At 34.9% G+C, this 20,805-nt stretch overlaps 1 protein-coding gene and 1 pseudogene across 1 annotated transcript; one reads left to right on the top strand and one right to left on the bottom strand.

Moving 5' to 3' along the window:
• Nucleotides 1-20,805, bottom strand: part of LOC119995536 — a 198,402-nt pseudogene that overhangs the window by 31,865 nt on the left and 145,732 nt on the right.
• Nucleotides 6,306-9,689, top strand: LOC119990072 (myb family transcription factor MOF1-like). Its single transcript, XM_038835892.1, has 6 exons — nt 6,306-6,741; nt 6,855-6,931; nt 7,023-7,059; nt 7,512-7,689; nt 7,835-8,060; nt 9,250-9,689. The coding sequence occupies exons 1-6, from the start codon at nt 6,612-6,614 to the stop codon at nt 9,499-9,501; spliced, it is 900 nt and encodes a 299-aa protein (XP_038691820.1). The 5' UTR covers nt 6,306-6,611; the 3' UTR covers nt 9,502-9,689.

Genomic DNA, 20,805 nt, shown 5'->3' with positions numbered 1-20,805 from the left:
CTTGATGGGCCCTGCTTCCTCCATATTCACAACTATACCAAAATTAATATTAAGTCTTACATCAATTACACTAAAAAACCGAGCTAACAAATTTACGTAATTGTATCGATATATTTTATTGGTCCAGTCACATCAACAAAATATTCAATCACGTCAATATAATGTATCATCCAATACATTTGGTTCATCTCAACAAATTTATACCATGTACCGGGCTATGTATTGTATCTTTTGGTCAATGAGAAGACTTGAAAATTAGGGCAAATGCAATGGGAATTAATTTGCTGGGCCAACATTTTTGTTGGCCCGGTCCCACCTCTATTACACCAAAAGTCAAGTCAAACACGAATTCAAATACAGCCACATCAGCAAAACACAAATTTCTATAAACTTTTTCTTCCCACACACTTTCTCTTTCCACCCAACCCAACAACATTCCATTCCTCCATATTATCCACAACCAAACTACATCAAAACATCAAATATCAATACATCCACATCAGTAAAACACTTATCCCAATACAGCCACATAAGCAAAACACATTTTACAATACAGCCACATCAGCAAAAGACAATATCTTTGTTGGCCCAATACCACTTCACCATTGCATTTGCCCTTAGGAGGGGTATCCGCTTTTAAGACGTCAAATTCTTATTGGAGAATTTTGTATTTGGAATACTAGTCCTTTCCATCAAACAATACGTTTTTAAAATTCTGTCGAATGATGCAGACGTAAAAACCAGTGTTTTAAAAAACTGGTTATACCGACTGGTCGAACGGGAAATCGAAGAGTTCATAAGTTCGACTCAATTAAATATCACTAATCTATTGGATAGATCAAGAATCGATTCGATCAGCCAGTATATTGGTCTACATATCGATTGATCAGTATAATTACCTCAAATTGAAAATTATTATGTTAAATTGTTAATTGTTAATGTATCAGTATAATATGTTATTAATTATATTGACTTATTAGTTATTATTAACTAACTTTGTTAATCTAATTGTGATTAATTATTTCAAACGTAATAGTGAATTTTGTGTTTATCTATATTCACATATAAAGTGTATATGAATATCTTTTACATATATTAGTACCTAAAGATTTTTGTAAAGAACATCCCAAACATTGATAGAATATTCATATAAATGAAATTGTATTGTGGTATGTATTGTATCTTTTGGTCAATGAGGACTCGAAAATTAGTAGGGGTAGCTCTTTTTAACACGTCAAATCTTTATTGGAGAATTTTGTATTTGGGAATATCTAGTCCCATCCATCAAACAATATGTGTTTTTTTAAACTTCTATTGAATCATGTAGATGTAAAAACAAATAAAAAGGTGGTTTTGAAGGAGGAGTAGTAGTAAATAGTAATGGTGACGGGACTATACTTGTAAAGATGGATGTCAAATAGAGACAAAGAAACACGTAGTCTACGTCACTCCTCCTCCCCATAGCTCGGCTATTTGACTAGACTTATCATGCACACTATAACATACAATATTTATCCTCTCATTCTCTCTCTACATCTATTAGTCAACACATAGAGAGAGAAAGAGAGAGGGGGTGATGGAATCCAAGCTGATTTTGGCGAATCTCCATCCAAATGGACCCGCTCAATGCATAATTAATACCTTTTTTTTAATTAATATTTTGGAGTTGTTAATTAAAAAAATAATAATAAAAAAGAAAATGTTTGGTCCAGGTTCAGACTGAGAAGGGGTAATAAATTAGTTGGGTTTTTTTTTGGAATTATGTGCATGCAAATTTCAATCATTCCAATTTGGTGCAGGAATTTTCATTACTCCTCTCTTCTTTTCTGTCTGACATTTTCCATCATACATAGCAAACAGAGAATACAGAGTGGGGTTTGGCTCAAACAGATCAGATATTCAATTCAGCTCAGCTTCGTGCACTTTCTGCCTCTCTGCCTCCAATCCAATGGCCTGGAATTTATTATTTTATTTTTCTTTTTTTCTTCTACTGCTTTCCCTAGACCTAAAAAAGTAAAAACTCTTTCCAGTGCCTTAATTAATTCCCCATTTATTTCCATTCTGTCCCTAGTCCCTACTACTTGCTTTTGTTGTGTCTTTGACACGTAGCATTCCAGGGATTTAGCTTAGACTTAGCCCCACTCGGTGACCATCCACGTGTTATAGTAATTTGGATGGGGACCAAACCAAATTACATGCACCTAACACATATTAATTTATTTGACAATGTAAAAAAGTTCATCTAACTTCAAATTTTAAGTCAATGAATTAGGCTTCCTCATGTCTTATAATCTTCTGATGTGAGATTTTGTATGGATTCCAACACTATATAGACCGCTGCTTCTTGACACGTTTAAAGAATGTCAACGCTAACAGCTCTCGTTTTCGGCATCCGGAACGTGATGCGACGCAGACGATCAGTTTGATTCGACGTCGTATTGCACATCTGCTGATCTGATCAGATCAGATCAGGCCAGGGTGGAACATTGAGCCTAGTCGCTAGTCAGTCATGGTGGTGTTTACGCAGATTAATTTGGATTCGAGTCATAGAGTTAAGCCAAAGTCCTCAGCCACCCTAGTGAGAAAGAGGACCCGGTAGACCGGGCAAATGAAATCACGAAGGCAGTGAAGTAAAGGAGAGAGGTTTGTGTGTAGGAATGAATCATGAAGGTAAATAGTCTATAGAGCAAGAGAGAGAGGAGGGGAGAAGCAATGAATGCGCGTGGTGGATACGCATGTACAAAATGCTCGTATCCCGAGGCACAGTCACAGTTTGATGATAATTCCCTACACACAATCACAGATATTCTCCCTATATTTAAGACAGAGAAGAGAAGAGAAGAGAAGAGAGTCTCTCTATCTCTCCCGCCTTTGAATTTGCTGCACCAGTCACAGCAGGTTCGTACGTGGCCGCTTATATATAGTAAATGCGTTTTGTCTCTCGTGCTGACACCAGGACGCACCAACTCATCATTCTAACTAGCTAGCTCACTATTCTATTACTTTCAAAATTCCTTAATAATGTGTTTGGATCCAAGGATTTAGGGAAAGGGCAAAAAAGAGAAGGGAAGAAAATATTCCTCTTAATTCTCCTCAAATCCCTTCTTTTAATGAATTTTTTATCTCAATCCTCTTCAAAACTTTTTCCTTAATTTTTTATAAACTATTCAAACAAGAGAATTGGAAGAAAACTATCTTTCCCAAACACACTTTAATTTCTTTACCTACAAAAATACTAACTGCTTTAATTTCTAAGGCCTAGTTTGGTAAAGTTTTTTGAAAGTAGCAGATATGTTAACATAAATTGTGATAGTAGAAATATTAGACAATTTTTAATAACAAATATGTTGCATGAATGCTTGGAAGTGTTTGGATGAATTTTTATTGGTAACAATTATGTTGTGTGACATATTTTGACAAATTATGCACAGGGGTATTCAACGTTTTAGTTGTTATGTAGACATATAAATGTATTTAAACATAACAAATAAATAGATAAAATTAATTAATAAAACTAAAATAAAATAATTAATTTAAAGAACATAATTAAATAATGATTTCGTAATAACAGATAATTAATTAATTATATAAAAATCTAAAAATAATTCAATTCATAAGTGAAAATACTTCAATTCATACATGTTTTCATAGATTAATAACTAACATACATCACAAATTCCTTTGATCCATTGTAAAAACTATTATGCAACAATATTTCAAAGCGCGATCTATAAATCTATACTAGGCAATCCATTACCACACAAATTAGGCAATTAGGCAATTAGGCAAATATGTGAAATGAAAAGGTCTGAATGAGAACCCTAAACGATCGATCGATCTATCCACGGTGAGCGAGAGTAGGAGAGATGGACGAAGATTACCTTTGCTTGTCGAGCTAAAGTTCTTCTTGCCGATTGCGGTGGCGTCGCTTTGCCAATCGACTTGATGTTCCTCGCGCATCGATGAACTTGACTACCAGCACGGCGAAGCATCCAAGTGAGCCCTAACACATTTCTTCCTTTAACGATATGAGGGGTACAAGTGGAATGAAATTAAATTAATGGGGACAAAACAGAGAAATGCTAGTGAAATGCTCGACAATTTTAACATTTCAAAAGTAGCATAAAATGCTGCACAGAAATCTCTCGGATTATGTGCCTTAGAATTGTTGTTTGGATGGGTACAAGCATTTATACTACTTTTAGTAAGTAGTATAAATGCTTGTAAAAAAAGTTATACCAAACAGGGCCTTAGGCTTAATTTGTTAGCATTCAGCACGTACTCGTTCAGGATTGATACTCTCCTTAAAACTTACGATATTTTTAATCAATTAATTGTCCACCCAGTGATGTTTATAATATGACTCTTGTAATCCATCAATTGCAACTTATTACCTATCCATTCAAGGACAGATCGAGGGTGAAGAAAATGTGTTCGCTCAAGTTGAGTATTTGCTCGTTGACATTTTGATTGGTTGGTTTGTTTCGTTCTTACTTAGTGGAGTTTGTTTAGAGTAGATGAAGATGTTTGCTCACTCAGTATTTGTCAAGATAGAGATTTGTGGAATTTTTCTCATTGAGTTAGAGTTGTTAGAACAGCAACAAATGATACTATTTGAAAAGCATAGTTCATTTGAAGACAGATGTCGCAAATCTGTAGTTTCGGGACATCACTTTAAATAGATCTTTTAGGGTTTTTGTTCAAGTGAGTGTTGGCATGGCTACCTCGTAGAGAAATAAACAGAGAAAGAGTACTTTCAAAGGGTAAACACTTGAGAGAGAGTGGAGGGATCTAAGAGATAAGCGGGAGAGCGACTCTTGATTTATTATTGGTTGATTCTCTACATTATTTAGTTTAGTTAATCCATTTGATGCTATTATTTGTGGGTATTGATGATTTTAGGCAAAACATAAAAGAAAACACAAAATTCATTTATTTAAAGGCCTACAAATATCTATGCTTATACTGATATTTAGGTATAGACATATAGAGAATTTGAACATCGGTATGTTCGCACACACAAATAGGCCAGGAAAAAGATATTCTTAGAAAAAAAAGAAAGGAAAAGGAAGCAAAATTCCACATCGTAAGAAAATATAACTTAAAAATAAGAAAAATCTAAATTGACCTCCAATATTTAAAGAAATAATAATAATAATATTATTTTTATGCTTTAAATTTCAGATATTGGAATATAAAATGTAGCTGAAGAATCGCACCGGACTAGTCTTCCTATAGTTGGCACCGCCAGTGAAGAAAGGTTGCGCCTACAAATACAGATTTAAATACCGACCTATACGCAGCTCAGCAAAGAGCGCTAAAGTTAGAGAAGAGACAGAGGCCCGACTGATTTGATTTTCAAGATTTTGAATACTCAAAATTCTTTAATTCCAAATACGGAACTTCTTTGTTTTGTTCCACACATGATCATTCTTTTGTCCCCACCTGACGTGTTCCTCTTTAAGTCCATCCTCACCGTTGATCTGTACTTGATTCCGTATCATTTTGGATTTGCATGGGAATTGGACGGTGAGGATTCAGTCAACGTTTTTTTCATTATAATAACTTGTTTAGTTTAGCTTTCGTTTCTTTCTATAGCCTGTATAATTGACTTGTTTTCTTCGATTTGTATTTTTTGACAGGAAAGCCTAGCTTAAAGCTTTTAGGCCAAATCAATCAGGCTTGCACTTTAGGAGTTAGGAGGGCTTCCCGTTTTGACTAGCTTTTTTTTTTTTGTGTTTTCCCTTTAGCCTAATTTGCTCTCCAGTACTGAATCTCCTTGAGGCCCAATTGGGTTTTCGTCATGGTATTTTCTTCCTCATCTATAGAAGTTGTACTCAAACTTACATTGTATAATGACCAAATTTTAAGCCATTTCCTTTATTTACAAGACAATTTAAGTCGGATCAAATAAATATTGGTAATTTAAGACAAAAGTTACCACAGCACCGTCTTGAAAAAAAGGGTCATACTGTGATAAGGAGGAAAATGTGTAGGGGTAAAATAGTCTGGTAGGATTAGAACAGTCAAAAGGGGTGTCCCAACTCCCGAGTCCTAGTAAGACAGACCTACACAGGAAGGGGGGGAGAGAGAGAGGGAGGAGTACTGTTAAGAGGAACAAAACGAGAATTTAATGATTAAATAGAATTTTGTTTTATTTGTGGCTTTTTGTGATCATGACGACGTTGGCCGTATTATATTATTATTATTATAATATATAACAACAAAGGTCAAAGCAAAGCAGTTGTAATGATTTTTCTTCTGCCAAAACAGATAGAGAAAGAGTAGCAGAGACTCGTGATTTTATTTATTTATTTATTTGTTTTTGTTCTTTCTCTCTCTCCACCAGCAAAAAGAAGCAGCAGCTCTGCAGCAGGAGACAGGGAGGAGGGTATTATCAGAGGAATTTACAGCTTCTTTCGTCTCTTCACTTTCCTCGTGATCTTTATTTTTCATTCTCTTTCTTCTCTATTTGTCTCGTTCTCTTTTCTCTCTGATACTGCTTTAGTATACCAAGACATCTCCAACAATATTAAAAGAAATTCCCAAACAGACCCATATAACCCATATATATAAGGTTGTGGACTTTGTAGTGTTTGAAGATTAAAAAAATGGGTAGTTGTGGGAGGAGTAGTGGGTCTGTAAGGCAGTATGTGAGATCAGAACTTCCTCGATTGAGATGGACTCCTGAGCTTCACCGTTGTTTTGTTCATGCCATTGAAAGGCTTGGTGGTCAAGACAGTATGTTCTCTCTGCTTTTTTCTTATTTTTGACCTTTTCTTGTGTGTTGTCCTTTTTGGATTTGAATATGATGATATGCTTCTTCTTCTTCTTTTATCTTATTCCTTTTGTAGAGGCCACACCAAAACTTGTTCTACAGTTGATGGATGTGAAAGGACTCACCATTTCACATGTTAAGAGCCATCTCCAGGTAAATTACTAGTCCTCCTCTCTCTATTGATTATTGTTCTTAGAAATCTTTGGCTTCAATTTTTCTGATGAGTTTGGTTGTTAAAACCCAGATGTATAGAAGCATGAGGAGTGATTTGGGGAGGCAAGGTGCGTATGAAATCTTATTGAAATTTTTTTTCCTCTCATTAATAATTTTAGGTTTCTATGTTTCTGTGGTGGTATGCATTAAAGACCAGGACTCATTTATAGTTTTCCACTAATGGGTTCTCAGCCAAATTTATGAAGCTTCAAAGCTTGTCATATCTTTTGGAAAACAATTGCTGGAAAATGAAATCACTTCATTTATTATCTATCTAACTATCTCTCGCAGTTCTAGTTCATTAAACTTCGATGCCAAAATAGAGGTGAACACAAGAAACCTTATATCCTTTACAAATCCTTCTAGTATTGGCACTTTCCATGAAACCCAAACAAACCCACATCACCTAATTTTGAATGTGCCTTGTGCTTCAATTCCCTTTTCCATTTTGTCAAAGACACACATGTGATGCTTCTTTTTCTTTTTTGTTTCCACAATGTGTATTTATATGGGCGAGCAGATAAAAGTTTCAATAAACAAAGAAAGCAAGAAGCTTTAGAGGGCCATGATGGTTGTCTAGATCATGAAGTAAATGACATGGGATTATGTCAATCAGCTTCAAAATCCATACAAGAAGAATCAGATTCTCCGCAGCTTCTCTATAGTCCATATCATCATCGCCATCTCCCGTTAAAAAGGTAGCTTATTCAACTTTATAACGATCTCTCCATTATATACATATGTATTTATATATGAAAAGAAAAGAAAAGTAGTTTGCACACAGACAAACAATGATTTAATCTGATCCGTATTGAAGTTCTTTTTTTTTTGTTTTCTCGGCAGGCCAAGAATCGATGACACCAGGAGGAGTCGTCAGAACCTGCAATGCAGCAAAGAAAGTGTATGTGAAACGCTTGATTATCTGCAGCAGTCCCTGAGAAGAGAAACAGTAAACAATGGACGGTTCAGATCAGATCATGAGCAAACCACATATCCTCCGCAGCCGCACGATCTTAATTACAACTCTTCCAAATATTCTGTTGAATTAGAAGAGTCTGATTTCATTAAGGTACACGCACGCTTATTCTCTCTCTCTCTCTCTCGCTGGGATTTAGTTTTTTTTTATTGGTTTTAGAATTTTTCCAAAATAGCACCATGGGTATTAAAATACCTGAATATCACTTTCTTTCTTTTTATAACTAAAATAGAATACCAGAATACCACTTTATTATTATTTTTTGGGCAATAATGCACCTCATTTTTAACTAAATACGCTTCATCAACCCTTTAAAAATACATTAGAGTGGGGTGCAATTAATTAAAAATGGGGTGCATATAGTGCTCATCTATCACGCGCTGTTGTTAACGGAACATGTACACACTGTTGTGACCAGTGGTAGCAATTGGAATATTATGTGTACAGAACATGTACACACTTTCACAGGCTTTAGTGAATATTATGTGTGCAGTCATACCTTCTGGCTTCTGTTTATTAATACATGCAACACATCCATTTGTTTTCCTTGATTAACTTGACCAAACTTCCCTAATGAACGTGCATGACATATTCTTAGAAGATTTTTTTTTTCTTTCTTTTTTTGGTTGGGGACGGCAATGTGATCCTCTGTTGTCACGTGATACTTTCTAGGCCTTTTTTTTCCCAGTAAGGTGGATACTGTCATGGAAAGTGTGATTACAAAAGGTCTGTGACTGTTTGAACACTTACATTCCGTGGTCCACTGCATTAATATTCTTATTTATGGAGGGGACCCCTCTTGTAGTCGTTCACTAGGGTAGCCAACAAATTGGATAAGTCTTAGTATTTATTTAGTGGATTGGAGCAGAAATTACTTCTTTAGAACCAAAAATCTCGACTTCTAGCAGGACAGCCTTTTCATGGATCAATTGCAGGCATGATACTTTTTTTTTGTATGTATAGTTGTGTTTTTATGTTAATCCATTAAAAAAAAGGATTTGTTAGGTTTTACTTTTTGAGGTACGAGTTAATCAATCTAAGTTTCTTCAAAAACCAAAACTTCGAAGCTTAGCTGATTTTTGTAATCACTACAATATCGAAATCTACTGGTAATTGTGTTGTGTTGTACTTGAATGTGTGCATGCATAGATTGCATTTCATTGATGCATTCCTCTACAAATTTCTAGTGAATTCTGGCTTTGATGTGTAAGCGTATGAATTGAGTATGTGTGTATCCTGTTTACCCTAAGTACGTTGCAATTGACATGTTAAAATTTCACAGATTGCAGAGCGGGATGACCATACGTACAAATCAAAGGCAACGTGCACACCTAAGAATACTGTGATTGGACGTGCTAAAGAAGACGAAGGAAATGAGGGTTGCGAGTTGTCTCTGTCCCTCTCACTCCGCCATCCTTTTTCCTCCCAGAGAAGTAATGTCTCCTCCACAAGCGACATCAGCGAGGCCTTTTCGTGTTCTTCAGGACGACATAGTGTTAACCTAGATCTATCTATTGCTCTTTGTGGTACCTAATGTCTCAAAAAACATATGAGTTAAACCATCCTGTCTTGTTAATGATTCTTTTTTGCTCTTTGCTAAATTATTCACTCTCTTTCTTGTAATCCGTCTTGTTATAATTCTTTTTCTAATTAGCAACCTTTTCCATTCTTAATCTGCCTTGCAACATTTTGTAGTGTTATTGAATGCCATTACTTGGTGTCTAATGTATTTGTCATTCCTTGATACTAGTAGATGGACAAATAGATATTGGCTTTGTTTGAAAGGCCTTTTGTGTTATCAAAATAAGTTAACTAACTTGTAAGTTGTAAAAAATGGATTCGGGGGTTTCGTAATTCATTTAAAATTGTAAAGTTTACAATTTGAGTTCAATGGTTTGGAAGATATGTCACCTCACATTATATTTTTGTTTTTCAATTTTTAAAATTTGTCTAATTTTTTCTCCACCATTGGATTGAAATTGTAGATTATAAGAAATTGCGAAACCTCTAAATTTGTAAAAAAGGAGTTGCTGAGCTATTTTAATGGATAAGATTTTTCAAAAGAACTCGCGGTGGTTATTTCTACAATCATGAGAGTCGAAAAGTATTCATTAGCACAAAAACTAAATACTTAGAAGAGGAATGTATAAATCGTGGTGAACCAAGAAAGGTTGTACCACAAGAAAAAGAACCCAACATTATAGTTTCCAGTAGAAAGTGAACAAATAGTTGAAACAATACTAGATGCAACAACGGAGTCTTGTCGTAGTGGGAGGGTCTCGTGACCCCCTGACAGGCTCATGTACTTTAAAGAGTCATTCATGGTAGTCTTCGACGAACTTGAGCCAAATCCCACTAGTTACGAAAAATCAGTTTTCGATGTTGATACAAACCATTAGCACAAGGAAATGGAATCCGAGTTAGAGTCCATGTACTTTAACAAAGTGTGAGGTCTTGTAAACATAACTACTATAATGAAGCCCATCTGGTGCAAGTGGGTCTACAAGAGAAAAAGAGGAGTAGATGAAAAGGTTGGTGGTGAAGGACTATATCCAAAACAAGGGTGTAGACTATGAAAAGATCTTCTCACCTGTTGCCATACTTAAGTGCATCATAATACTTCTCGTCATATCAGCTCATTTTGATTATGAGATATGATAGATGGATTTCATAACGGCTTTTCTCACTGGCATCTAGACGAAAGCATCTATATGGTGCAACCTATCGGATTCATTGCTGAAGGCCAACAAAAAATGGTTAACAAGCTTAAGTAGTCTGTCTATTTATAGACTTAAGCAGTCATCTAGGTATTGGAACATATGATTTGATTGGGCGATGAAATCTAATGGATTTAATTAGAATCCAAATGAATCATGTGTGCACAAGAGATTTGATGGAAAGAGTATTGTGTTCCTAAATCTCTACATGGATGACATATTGCTTATCGGAAATGATACAAAAGCATTATCAAAGGTCAAGATATGATTATCTAATCAGTTTAACATTAAAGACCTAGGAGAAGCAAGCTACTTTTTGACATCAATCTTATGGGAGATCGTGGATTTAGAACGTTAGGCTCTTTCTTGAGTTACATAAGGGCAAATGCAATGGGAATTAATTTGCTGGGCCAACATTTTTGTTGGCCCGATCCCACCTCTATTACACAAAAAGTCAAGTCAAACACGAATTCTAATACAGCCACATCAGCAAAACACAAATTTCTATAAACTTTTTCTTCTCACACACTTTCTCTTTCCACCCAACCCAACAACATTCCATTCCTCCATATTATCCACAACAAAACTACATCAAAACATCAAATATCAATACATCCACAACAGCAAAACACTTATCCCAATACAGCCACATAAGCAAAACACATTTTACAATACAGCCACATCAGCAAAAGACAATATCTTTGTTGGCCCAATACCACTTCACCATTGCATTTGCCCTAATAGAGAAAATATTAGTCAAGTACACAATACATGAATCCAAGAAAGGTCTTTTACCTTTCAGACATGGAGTTTCTCTTTTAAGGAAGATTGTCCTAAGACGAAAGATGAGAAGCGTGCAATGAGTAAGATGTCATACACTTTGGCAGTTGCCAGTCTTATGTATGCTATGCTATGTACTCGACTTGATATCTGCTATGCAGTAGGGTTAGTCAGTATATATCAATCTAACATGAAATGTATAACTGGATAACGGTTAAACATATATTCAAGTATGTTCAGAGAACGAAAGATTATACCCTTATATCGTAGTGAAGTGTGAAGTAGACTTGCATCACATAATCCACGATGGAAGACGAATATATGGCAAATTCGGAAGCCACAAATAAGGCTGTGTTGCTGAGAAAATTCTTTATGAAATTAGAGGTAGTCCATGGCATATAAAGACCCATGACCCTATATGGTGACAATATGGGTGCTATATCTCAAAGCAAGGAACCTCGATATCACAATAAAAGAAATCACATAAAATGCAAGTTCAATTTAATAATGACGTTCGTGCAGCGAAAGGAAGTGGATTGATTGATTGATCACGCAACACATGTTTGTCTTCTTGTTGATTGATTGATTTTTGGATTTTTTTGATAAAAGTTTGGATTAAAATGTCCGGTTCCCTTGGATATGAACTAGTCAAAATGGGAGAGAGGCCATTTCTTCCTTTTCTCCATTGTTCTATTTGTGGGTAGTGATACAAAATATTTATATGTACAAACTATATGAAACTGTTAACTATAATTATTTATATTAGTTTAAATTATTTATCTTAATTTTTAAAATTATTTATTACTTACTTCAGTATTTATTTACATATATTACGACTTAAATACATAATACCCCTGTAAGTAATTTGCCACTACATTTTCAACAACTTTATGTTACCACCATAAATGCAACCAAACACTACCAACATTTCAGACAACATATAATCTATCACCATATATACTATCACAATATATGTTACCATATATGTTACTCCCAAAATCGTTTACCAAACGAACCTCATGTATTATGACGATATTGAAATTTATGGATAAACATTTGATTATTGCATTTATGTTTTAAATATTTCATTTCATATTTCATTTATATATGAATGTTTTGTATACGTAGTAATTTTGGATACTAATATACACTTTATGTGTGAGTATATATATACACACGATTTATTATTACATCCAAAATAAATTAATCACAACTAGACTAACAAAGCTAGACATTTTATTAATATAGGTAGTAGAGAACTCTCGGATTGGTGTGCTAGGGTTTGTAAGTTTACATACATTGATAGATTTAAGTAGGAATGAACAATCAGAAAAGTAATATCAATGAGTTGTTTATCCTATACCTGTGGGAGTATGATATCTATGAAGCTTTAGGAGGTCAATACTCTTATAATCATAGCGTGTGCGTTTCAATTCATCAATGAGTGAGACGTGCACTATTGTTGATATGCTCGATGAATTGGACGTATGCTACTTGGGTATGGGAGCACACCAACAATATAGTCTTTCATGTACTTTTGGGTTACGGAAGTGTATGTACCCACTGAGAGGTTCAAATTAATCTACTAAGAAACTGTGCCCAATTATCCTTATAGATCAAGTGTTGGTATTTAGATTGATTGAAGGGTCAATCTAATACGTTTAGTGGATAGATACAAGGGAACCAAGAGCTCAAGGAAAATATAGATTTTGGAGTGTTTGATAGTACATAAACTCTCACTCCAACTTACCAGGTGTGGCATGGAGGATATATTTGTACACATCTCACAGGTCAATGACATGTTTTCAATAGAAAAGCCTCAATGTAAGAATCATGCATCTTTGAGAGTTCGTCCATCGTTCAGGTGGTGTTAGACGAACAATGAATAAAAAATTAGTCCTAGTCATAGGGCTGAACGGTAAAGAATAATATTTCGAGAGGCAAGATATGTATGTTCTGCGGAATCCTCTTGGTAGCCCTTCTCTTGATCTATTGAAGGAAGATTGGAAAATTCACATGTCATAATGGCTATTTGGATATTTAAAAGAATAGAATTTGTATAACAACTACATATAATTTTATTGGGTTTAGGTATTCCAAATATAACCCTAAGATAATATTATTTTTATTAAGATACACAAAATTCTTGTAAATGTATTTATGAAAAAATAATAAGTCTCAAAATTTCGATTTAGATTGCAAAAAAAAAAATTTACATAATTGAAATTAAAATCAAGAATGCACTCGAGTGACTCCATCATGAAGTCTCAAACTGATGCTCACATCCTTTCAATGTAACATTGGCCTTGAAATCCTTCTTGTCCTCCGTATATTTCAAATCAAGACAATCCTTTTTCCAATGTCTCTTTTCATGACAATAAGCATATTCATCCCTAGGTAGTCTCCCAATCTTCTATTTGGATCGAGACTTACCATGCTTCCCAGTCTTCTCACTCTCTGGCCTTCCTCTAACTGTCAAATGCATCAATAAAGGAGCCACTATGAACTTCCTTGTCTTTCTTCTTGACCTCATTGTTGTTCAAGTCATAGCAAATTTCTTCAAACTTAATCTCCTTCTTCCCATAAAGTAGAGTAGTGACTAAGTGGTCGTAAGAGTCAGGCAAGAAATTCAAGAGTAGTAGAGCTTTATCCTCATTGACTTCTAGATTCTCCAAACCTAACATTTGATATAGCCCCTCTATAAGATGGACCCAATATAGAAGATGACGATGACACGACATCTTATGTAGACTTCTTCAAACCGTCTTCACTCATCTTCATACCCAATAATATTTAGCCAATCACAAGTAGAAATCAAGACTTAGGTGCGAAACAACTAATGAAAATCACAAAAGAAGAAACCCCTAACCAAAATCACAAACCCCAAGCTTCGATACCAATTTATTACACAAAACACCAAACCCACAGACTATGCACTCTAATGATGAACTAAATCAAACAATTCAATCTAGCAAATGCAAAGAAAACAAACAAGAAAGCGGCATAGAAAAAAAGATTTAGGTGGTTCGGCAAAAGCCTACGTCCTTGGGCAATAGAGACTTATTCACTATATTGAGAAGATTACAAATTGAGAGACTCACCTAATACAAGAAGAAAAAAACCCACTCTAGAGCTATCTTGCTATTTCAAACGCTCTCTCTCACAAGAAATAATATAGGAAAGACTACAAAGACAATAACTAATCTCACTCAACACAATCGAAACCCAAGAGCTGCTCTCTCCCCTATCTCTTGGATCCCCTCACTCTCTTTAGGAGTTTTCTCTAGTGTTGTGCTCCCTCTCTCTCTCTTCTTCTTCTCTATCTATTTGAGGCACTCACTCAATTGGCTTTATGAAACCCTACAAAGTCTATTTAAACAAGTTGTTCTGAATTGTAGATTTGCGCGTGCTGTCTGGACATCCGAACAACACATGTCTTGTAATACCCTGCACTTTTAGAATCATTGTAGGATCGACACGTGTTGAGTATGTCTCCATTTGAGTTGGTTAGATAAGTTTGAATTGCAAATTTGAGGTTTGAAAATCATTAGAAATTAATATCGAGTGAGTCGGGGATGTACGAGTAGTTTTTAAGTGATATTTTATTGATAATAGGTATAACTGTCTAGACAGCATGTGAAGCTGTCCGGACAGCTATAGAGAAAATAGAGTCAGAATGGTGCATGTCAGAAGTACCAGGTAGGAGTGTCCAGACGGTAGGTTAAGCTGTTCGGATAGTTATAAGGGAAATGTGAGACAAAGAGCTACAGGTAGGAACCTTTCTAAATGTCTGGGCACCTCTCGAAAACCTGGCCACTTGAAATTGTTTAAAACACATAATTTTTGTAACTTCCTTACATGTCTCGACTCAAACAACCCCAAATCCTATTTTTCTCTCAAAATCCCTCATCTCCATCAACCAAGATCATCCATTAAGGTAAGATCCTTCTAACTTGAATTGTTCCTAAGTTGGATTAGGGATTTCTTCTCTCTAGATTTCATGTTCTTCAAACTCCTATTTTTGTCTAATTTTCAAGGTTAGAACTCAAACTCGAATCCATGAGTTCTTGCATCATTGGAGGCCTAAAGGAAACTTGAATCCCTTCCTTTTACTTGTTTCTATACCCTTGGTAAGTCTCTTAAACGTAAAAACTTGTATTTGGGGATTTAGATGATTTGAGATTTTAGAGTTCATGGACATTTCAGAATTTTTAGTTTGAATCAATTATTCTGGGGTTGTTAATGACAAATTGTATTGTTTATGAGTAATTAGCTCAATGGATAGTACTCGGAAAGCAATTGGTGCTCACGTGGGGTGATCTTGTGAATTTTGGGTAAAACACTAAGGAGGAGAGGTAGGGGATTCCTTATCTTTGGACTCTTGAGTTTCAATATTATTGTTGTTGCTTATTCTTGAGGTAGTAATATTTGTGAAGGCCACTCTTTGCATGGCCATGGATATTCCTTGAATAAATTGTCTTTATCTATTATTTGAAATTTGGTGTTTGAATGGCCATGGTGTGGTTCTCTTCAAAATCTGGTTCAGCTATGCCTATTTGTTCATTCTCTTCATATTGTGTTGGACTGGAAACTGAATCGTTGGGTACTTGTTCTTGAAGGACAACTTTCCTTGGTTCATAGCTATTTATATGTTCTTCTTCTAAGAATCTAGTATTCATCCTAACAAGTATTTTTTGACTCTCAGGATTGTAGAAATAACCACCACAAGTCACTTTGAAAAATCCTACCCAATAGCAACACATGAATCTTGGAAAAAATTTAGTCTTCTTGTTAGCTAGTACATAAACTGGACAATCCCAAACTTTGAGATTCTTAGGATCGGACTTGTTAGAAACACGCATCGTATGAGGTGTCCAATTGGTACAGATTTAGATGGTATTAAATTTAAGATGTGTGCCGTCATTTCTAGAGCATATCTTCAAAAGAATTCTAGAGTGGTAGCATGTCACATCATGCATCTTACGATGTCCAATAGAGTAATGCTTCTCCTTTTTGCAACCCCCTTTTTTGAGGTGTCCTGGGTACGGAAAGTTGAGAAACTCTTCCATTATCCATGAGGTACTACTTATACTCATTTAGCATGGCACCACGGTCAAACCATATAGCTTTGATGTATTTATGTATTTGTTCTACTCTAAAGCCTTAAACTCTTTGAACTTTTCAAAAGCTTCAGACTTGCAGCGCAATAGATAAATGCACCCATACCTAGAGTAATCGTCAATAAATTTAATAAATTATTCAAAAGCTCCTCAGGCTTGTATCTTTATTGGCTCACGTGCATCTGTATGTGTCAATTTGAGTAGATCATTAGCCCTAATGCCTTTTGGCTTAAACAACCTATTAGTCATTTTACCTTTTAAACAAGATTTACATTACGGCATACTATTCATATCAATAGGCCTAAGAATGCATCATAAATTATCATGTTGATTCTTGTTTGGTTAATGTGACCAAGTTGTAAATGCCACGTGATTTCCTACTAATAGTAATATTAGAATGAAAAGATAAATCATACCCATCAGAAATTAAATATGTAGCTGAAATTAAATTTCGTTTAATGTCTGAAACATAGAGGCAATTGTTCAAAATTAAAATCATATTACATCCAAAATATGGAGTAACTATTCCTACTCTACATGCTCCAATCTTGGCTAATGAAGCTAGCCCTAAAGTGACCTAGCCTTTACTAAGCTCCTTGGTCTCCTGGAACTCCTGCGAAGAATTGAAAATATGATTAGTAACTCCATACTATATAATTCAGGTTACAATAGAATCAACCACTAAACAAGTCTCAATGAATATATCATTACCCGCAATTTGCTTCTTAGCAAAAAGCTTTGGACAGTCACTCTTTTAGTACCCATTTTTTGTTGCAATGGAAGCATTTTGCTATTTTCCTTCCCTTTCGCAACCTTACCTCTTTCTTGGTTTATGGGTGATAAGCTCATATATTTTCTCATTTTAGTATTCTCTAAACTTCGTTTTTATAGGAAAATTGGCTCCAAAAAGGACTTATTACTATATTTTCTCATTTTCAGTTTTCTGAAGCACTTGAATGATTTTTGATGGAAAACAGTCAATTTTGAGTATTTTGAAGAATCGTCAAATGAAGAATGAAGCTAAGAACTTGAAGAATGTTAGAGAATATTTCTATAATTTTTCAATGAAGCCAATTGACCCAGATTTTGAAGACAAGCTGACCTAAAGTGTAATTTCGGAAGAGCTGTATTATTTGTGAAGAAGTAGGTCTAGAAAATTTCATAAAATTTCCTAGAGATGTACGAGCCAGCCCTGGAAAGCTAAGACATCAAGCTTTAATTTTCATATTTTTTGGGCGTATTCTGAAGGACGAAACATGGTCAAAACGTGCAAAAAATCTGGCAATCCAGTTCCCTAATCAAAGAAGTCAACAATTTCTTTTTTGTTGGGTTTTATTGTTTTAGAAACCATGTGAGATTTCCTTGAGGTTCTAGTATTATTTTAGAGGAAGTTTAGGGTTTTAAAGAGGCTATTTAAGGAGGATTTCATAGTAGGCTTGAACTAACTCTCCATTGGCAGCTGTAACTTCTTCTTGGTGTTCTCTAAACTTTCTTATAACTTTCTTTTGGTTTTCATTCATGATTATGTGTAACTAAACACTTTTGTTAGGGCATCATGAAGTCTTAATACCATTCTCTAGTTTGTTTATTGCTCTTACCTTTGATTGCTCTTTTGATGTTGGATTTCTAATCATCGTGTTATATACTTATTTGAATGCTTGGATGATTGGCTACCAACTAGGTTTTCAAGTAAGTAATTTGATACAAGCTCGCATAGATACCATACGGGATTTGGGATCAGCTTCTAGTGATTAGGAATTGGAAACACCTAGGATATATGCCATACTCCTGGGGTTTAAGATGACCTATTAATGAATTCTTGAACTTAAGGATATCTTGCATGTTTATATTTGTCTAGATACCATAGCCAAATTACATGTTAAGATAAACGAATTAGCCTAAATGCCATAGGTAATTCATGTCTTAGTGGATTCACCAAAAACATCGATTGTGTGGATTAAAGGTGATGTAAGAAATAACTAGAGAGGATTATTAAGATGGATTCTTTGACCTAGTGTTTTTATAAATTTATTTTTCAATCAAAATCAACAAGTTTATGTTTTTCTTCTTTCGTTGTTTAATTTCATTGCCTTCTTGAATTACAATCAACCATCTCTCGAAAATCAATTTTTTTTGCTAAGTTGGTATAGAGTTAATCATTATGCGCTTGCGAATAATTTAATTTGAGATTTTGTTTGCTTATGTAAGTGATCGAAAATTGCTATCAATGGGCTTTTGGTAGCAGTGGCTTGGTTCTTCTTATTCTTGGGCATTTTGTGCCCAGAATAAGAAATTTTGCTAAAGTGGACTTGCTTCTCCTTTCCTAATAACTACTCAACAGATCGAAGTTCCTTCATGAGAACTAGAAGGGTCATCTCCATCTGATTCATGTTACTTGCATGTGATTGTCGATCTTATGAGCCAAGATCCAAGACTTCACAAAGATATGCCATGACTTTGAGCAAATGCTCTCTCATAGGTGTTCTCTCAGCTTTCTTGACGTTCATTAACTTGTTGATCACCTATTGTCTTGCAGGACGTGCAGTGTGAGAAAATATTTCATTCAAACTGTAGATCATTTATGCAGATGTCTGCATGCTCTCTTATTGCTTCTGCTAGACTGGCGAAAGTGATGCTAACATATAACACTTGGGTATCTCATTGACCTTATTCCACTTTATGTGAGCCAGCCTGTCCTCCTTGGTTGGCTCAAGGCCCAACTCAAGACAGTACTGAACAAAAACATACTTGTATCCCCTTGAGGTTTGCACTATGCCTAAGTTTTGCTTTCAGTCTACATAGTTTGGTCTAGATAATTTATTGTCATTGAGAATGGAAGCAAGTGGAGAAAATAATGACGACATCTGAAATTTAAAAATATTCAAAAATGCATTATATGATTGTTCCATTTTTTTGCATAAATACAAAATAATAAAACCCAAATTTTGGAAATTAAATGTAATAACGAATCAACTAACAACAATTTCTTGCCTAATTGACTCAAGTTTCTCTTGATCAAAGAAAATTCAAGCATCTAAGCCTCTTGGGCCTCTTGAATCTGCCGATCACTATTTATGTTTGGCTTCTTTTTTAGGTTGAGTGTAAACTAAGGTCTAACCGTCTGGAACTTGCTATCCCAGAGAGGGGTTACACATACAACACGAGTAAGTTTTCACACATGCATGTCCTAGATTATCAACTTTTTAATTCTACTATCGCAACAATGGATATCTCATCTCAGAGGAGGATTACACATGCAATACGAGTAAGTATCCACTTACAAATAAGAATTGAAATTACCACTTGAAGTCCTCCTAGTAGACTTGGCATATAAACCCCATCCCCAAGGGGGTTACGCATGTAACACGAGTAAGTTTATATACCCTAGTGAGAACCAACCTTTGGGAAGCCATGGGTCATACAATTAGATATAACCTTCTTCCACTTAATAATTTTATATTAGGGTTTTTCTGGTTTAAGATTACCTTTTGATCCTAAGTGGCTTGGACCAACTTTTAATCGTTAACCAACTATATAATTCCACGTGATTAAACTTATAATTTTTTCTAATAAAGTATGCAACGTAATTATATGTAGTTTATTAGATGTCAAAGTGATTCCTAATAAGTCTGGTGCCAAGGACATGACAATTTAATCATACACCATCCACGTAAGTAAAAGTATAATTAAATAAAACAAATATTAGCAAACAATACTATAACTAAGTTGGTCTTCATAATGTTCAATGTATCTTTAGCCATATCCAAAAGTGACTTAAATACTACGGAAGAACCCTAGTCGTGTGCACCATATTGACCGTGGGCCTCCTCAAATAATGTGTGTGATAATGAAAATGTGCTGATGCATAATGTGCGTGTCAAACTTGATGTCAATCAGATGCCATTGAATATAAAAATTGATTTAGACTCGATTATGATATATGAACCTCATAGTTGTCAAAGTTACATAATTACTAAATAACATTATTTAACCAACAAGAGGTGGTTTGATTGACAATCGATGAGGTTAGGCATATGTGTGTCCAAGGTTCGCTTCCAATGAGAAGCATATTTCTCAACGGTATTTCAAAAAAAAGAAAGTAACAATATTTAAACGTCAAATACAATTATGTTGCACTATGAGTCAAACGGCACAAATTATGTTTAATCATCAAAATAAAAAATGTGGGACTTAAGGTCCAATAGACTCTTCGATAGAACG

Source organism: Tripterygium wilfordii, chromosome 3, assembly GCF_013401445.1.
Source record: "Tripterygium wilfordii isolate XIE 37 chromosome 3, ASM1340144v1, whole genome shotgun sequence".
NCBI lineage: Eukaryota > Viridiplantae > Streptophyta > Magnoliopsida > Celastrales > Celastraceae > Tripterygium > Tripterygium wilfordii.
Note: the sequence above shows the minus strand (reverse complement) of the source record. Positions and strands in the feature narration are given on the sequence as shown.

What these genes read in the sequence shown, in the direction of transcription:
- LOC119990072 (XM_038835892.1), top strand. Translation starts at nt 6,612, where the DNA reads ATGGGTAGTTGTGGGAGGAGTAGTGGGTCTGTAAGGCAGTATGTGAGA. An exon ending in GAGTGATTTGGGGAGGCAAG is followed by an intron (nt 7,060 to 7,511) that starts GTGCGTATGAAA and finishes ATGGGCGAGCAG; the next exon opens with ATAAAAGTTTCAATAAACAA. An exon ending in AAGAGTCTGATTTCATTAAG is followed by an intron (nt 8,061 to 9,249) that starts GTACACGCACGC and finishes AAAATTTCACAG; the next exon opens with ATTGCAGAGCGGGATGACCA.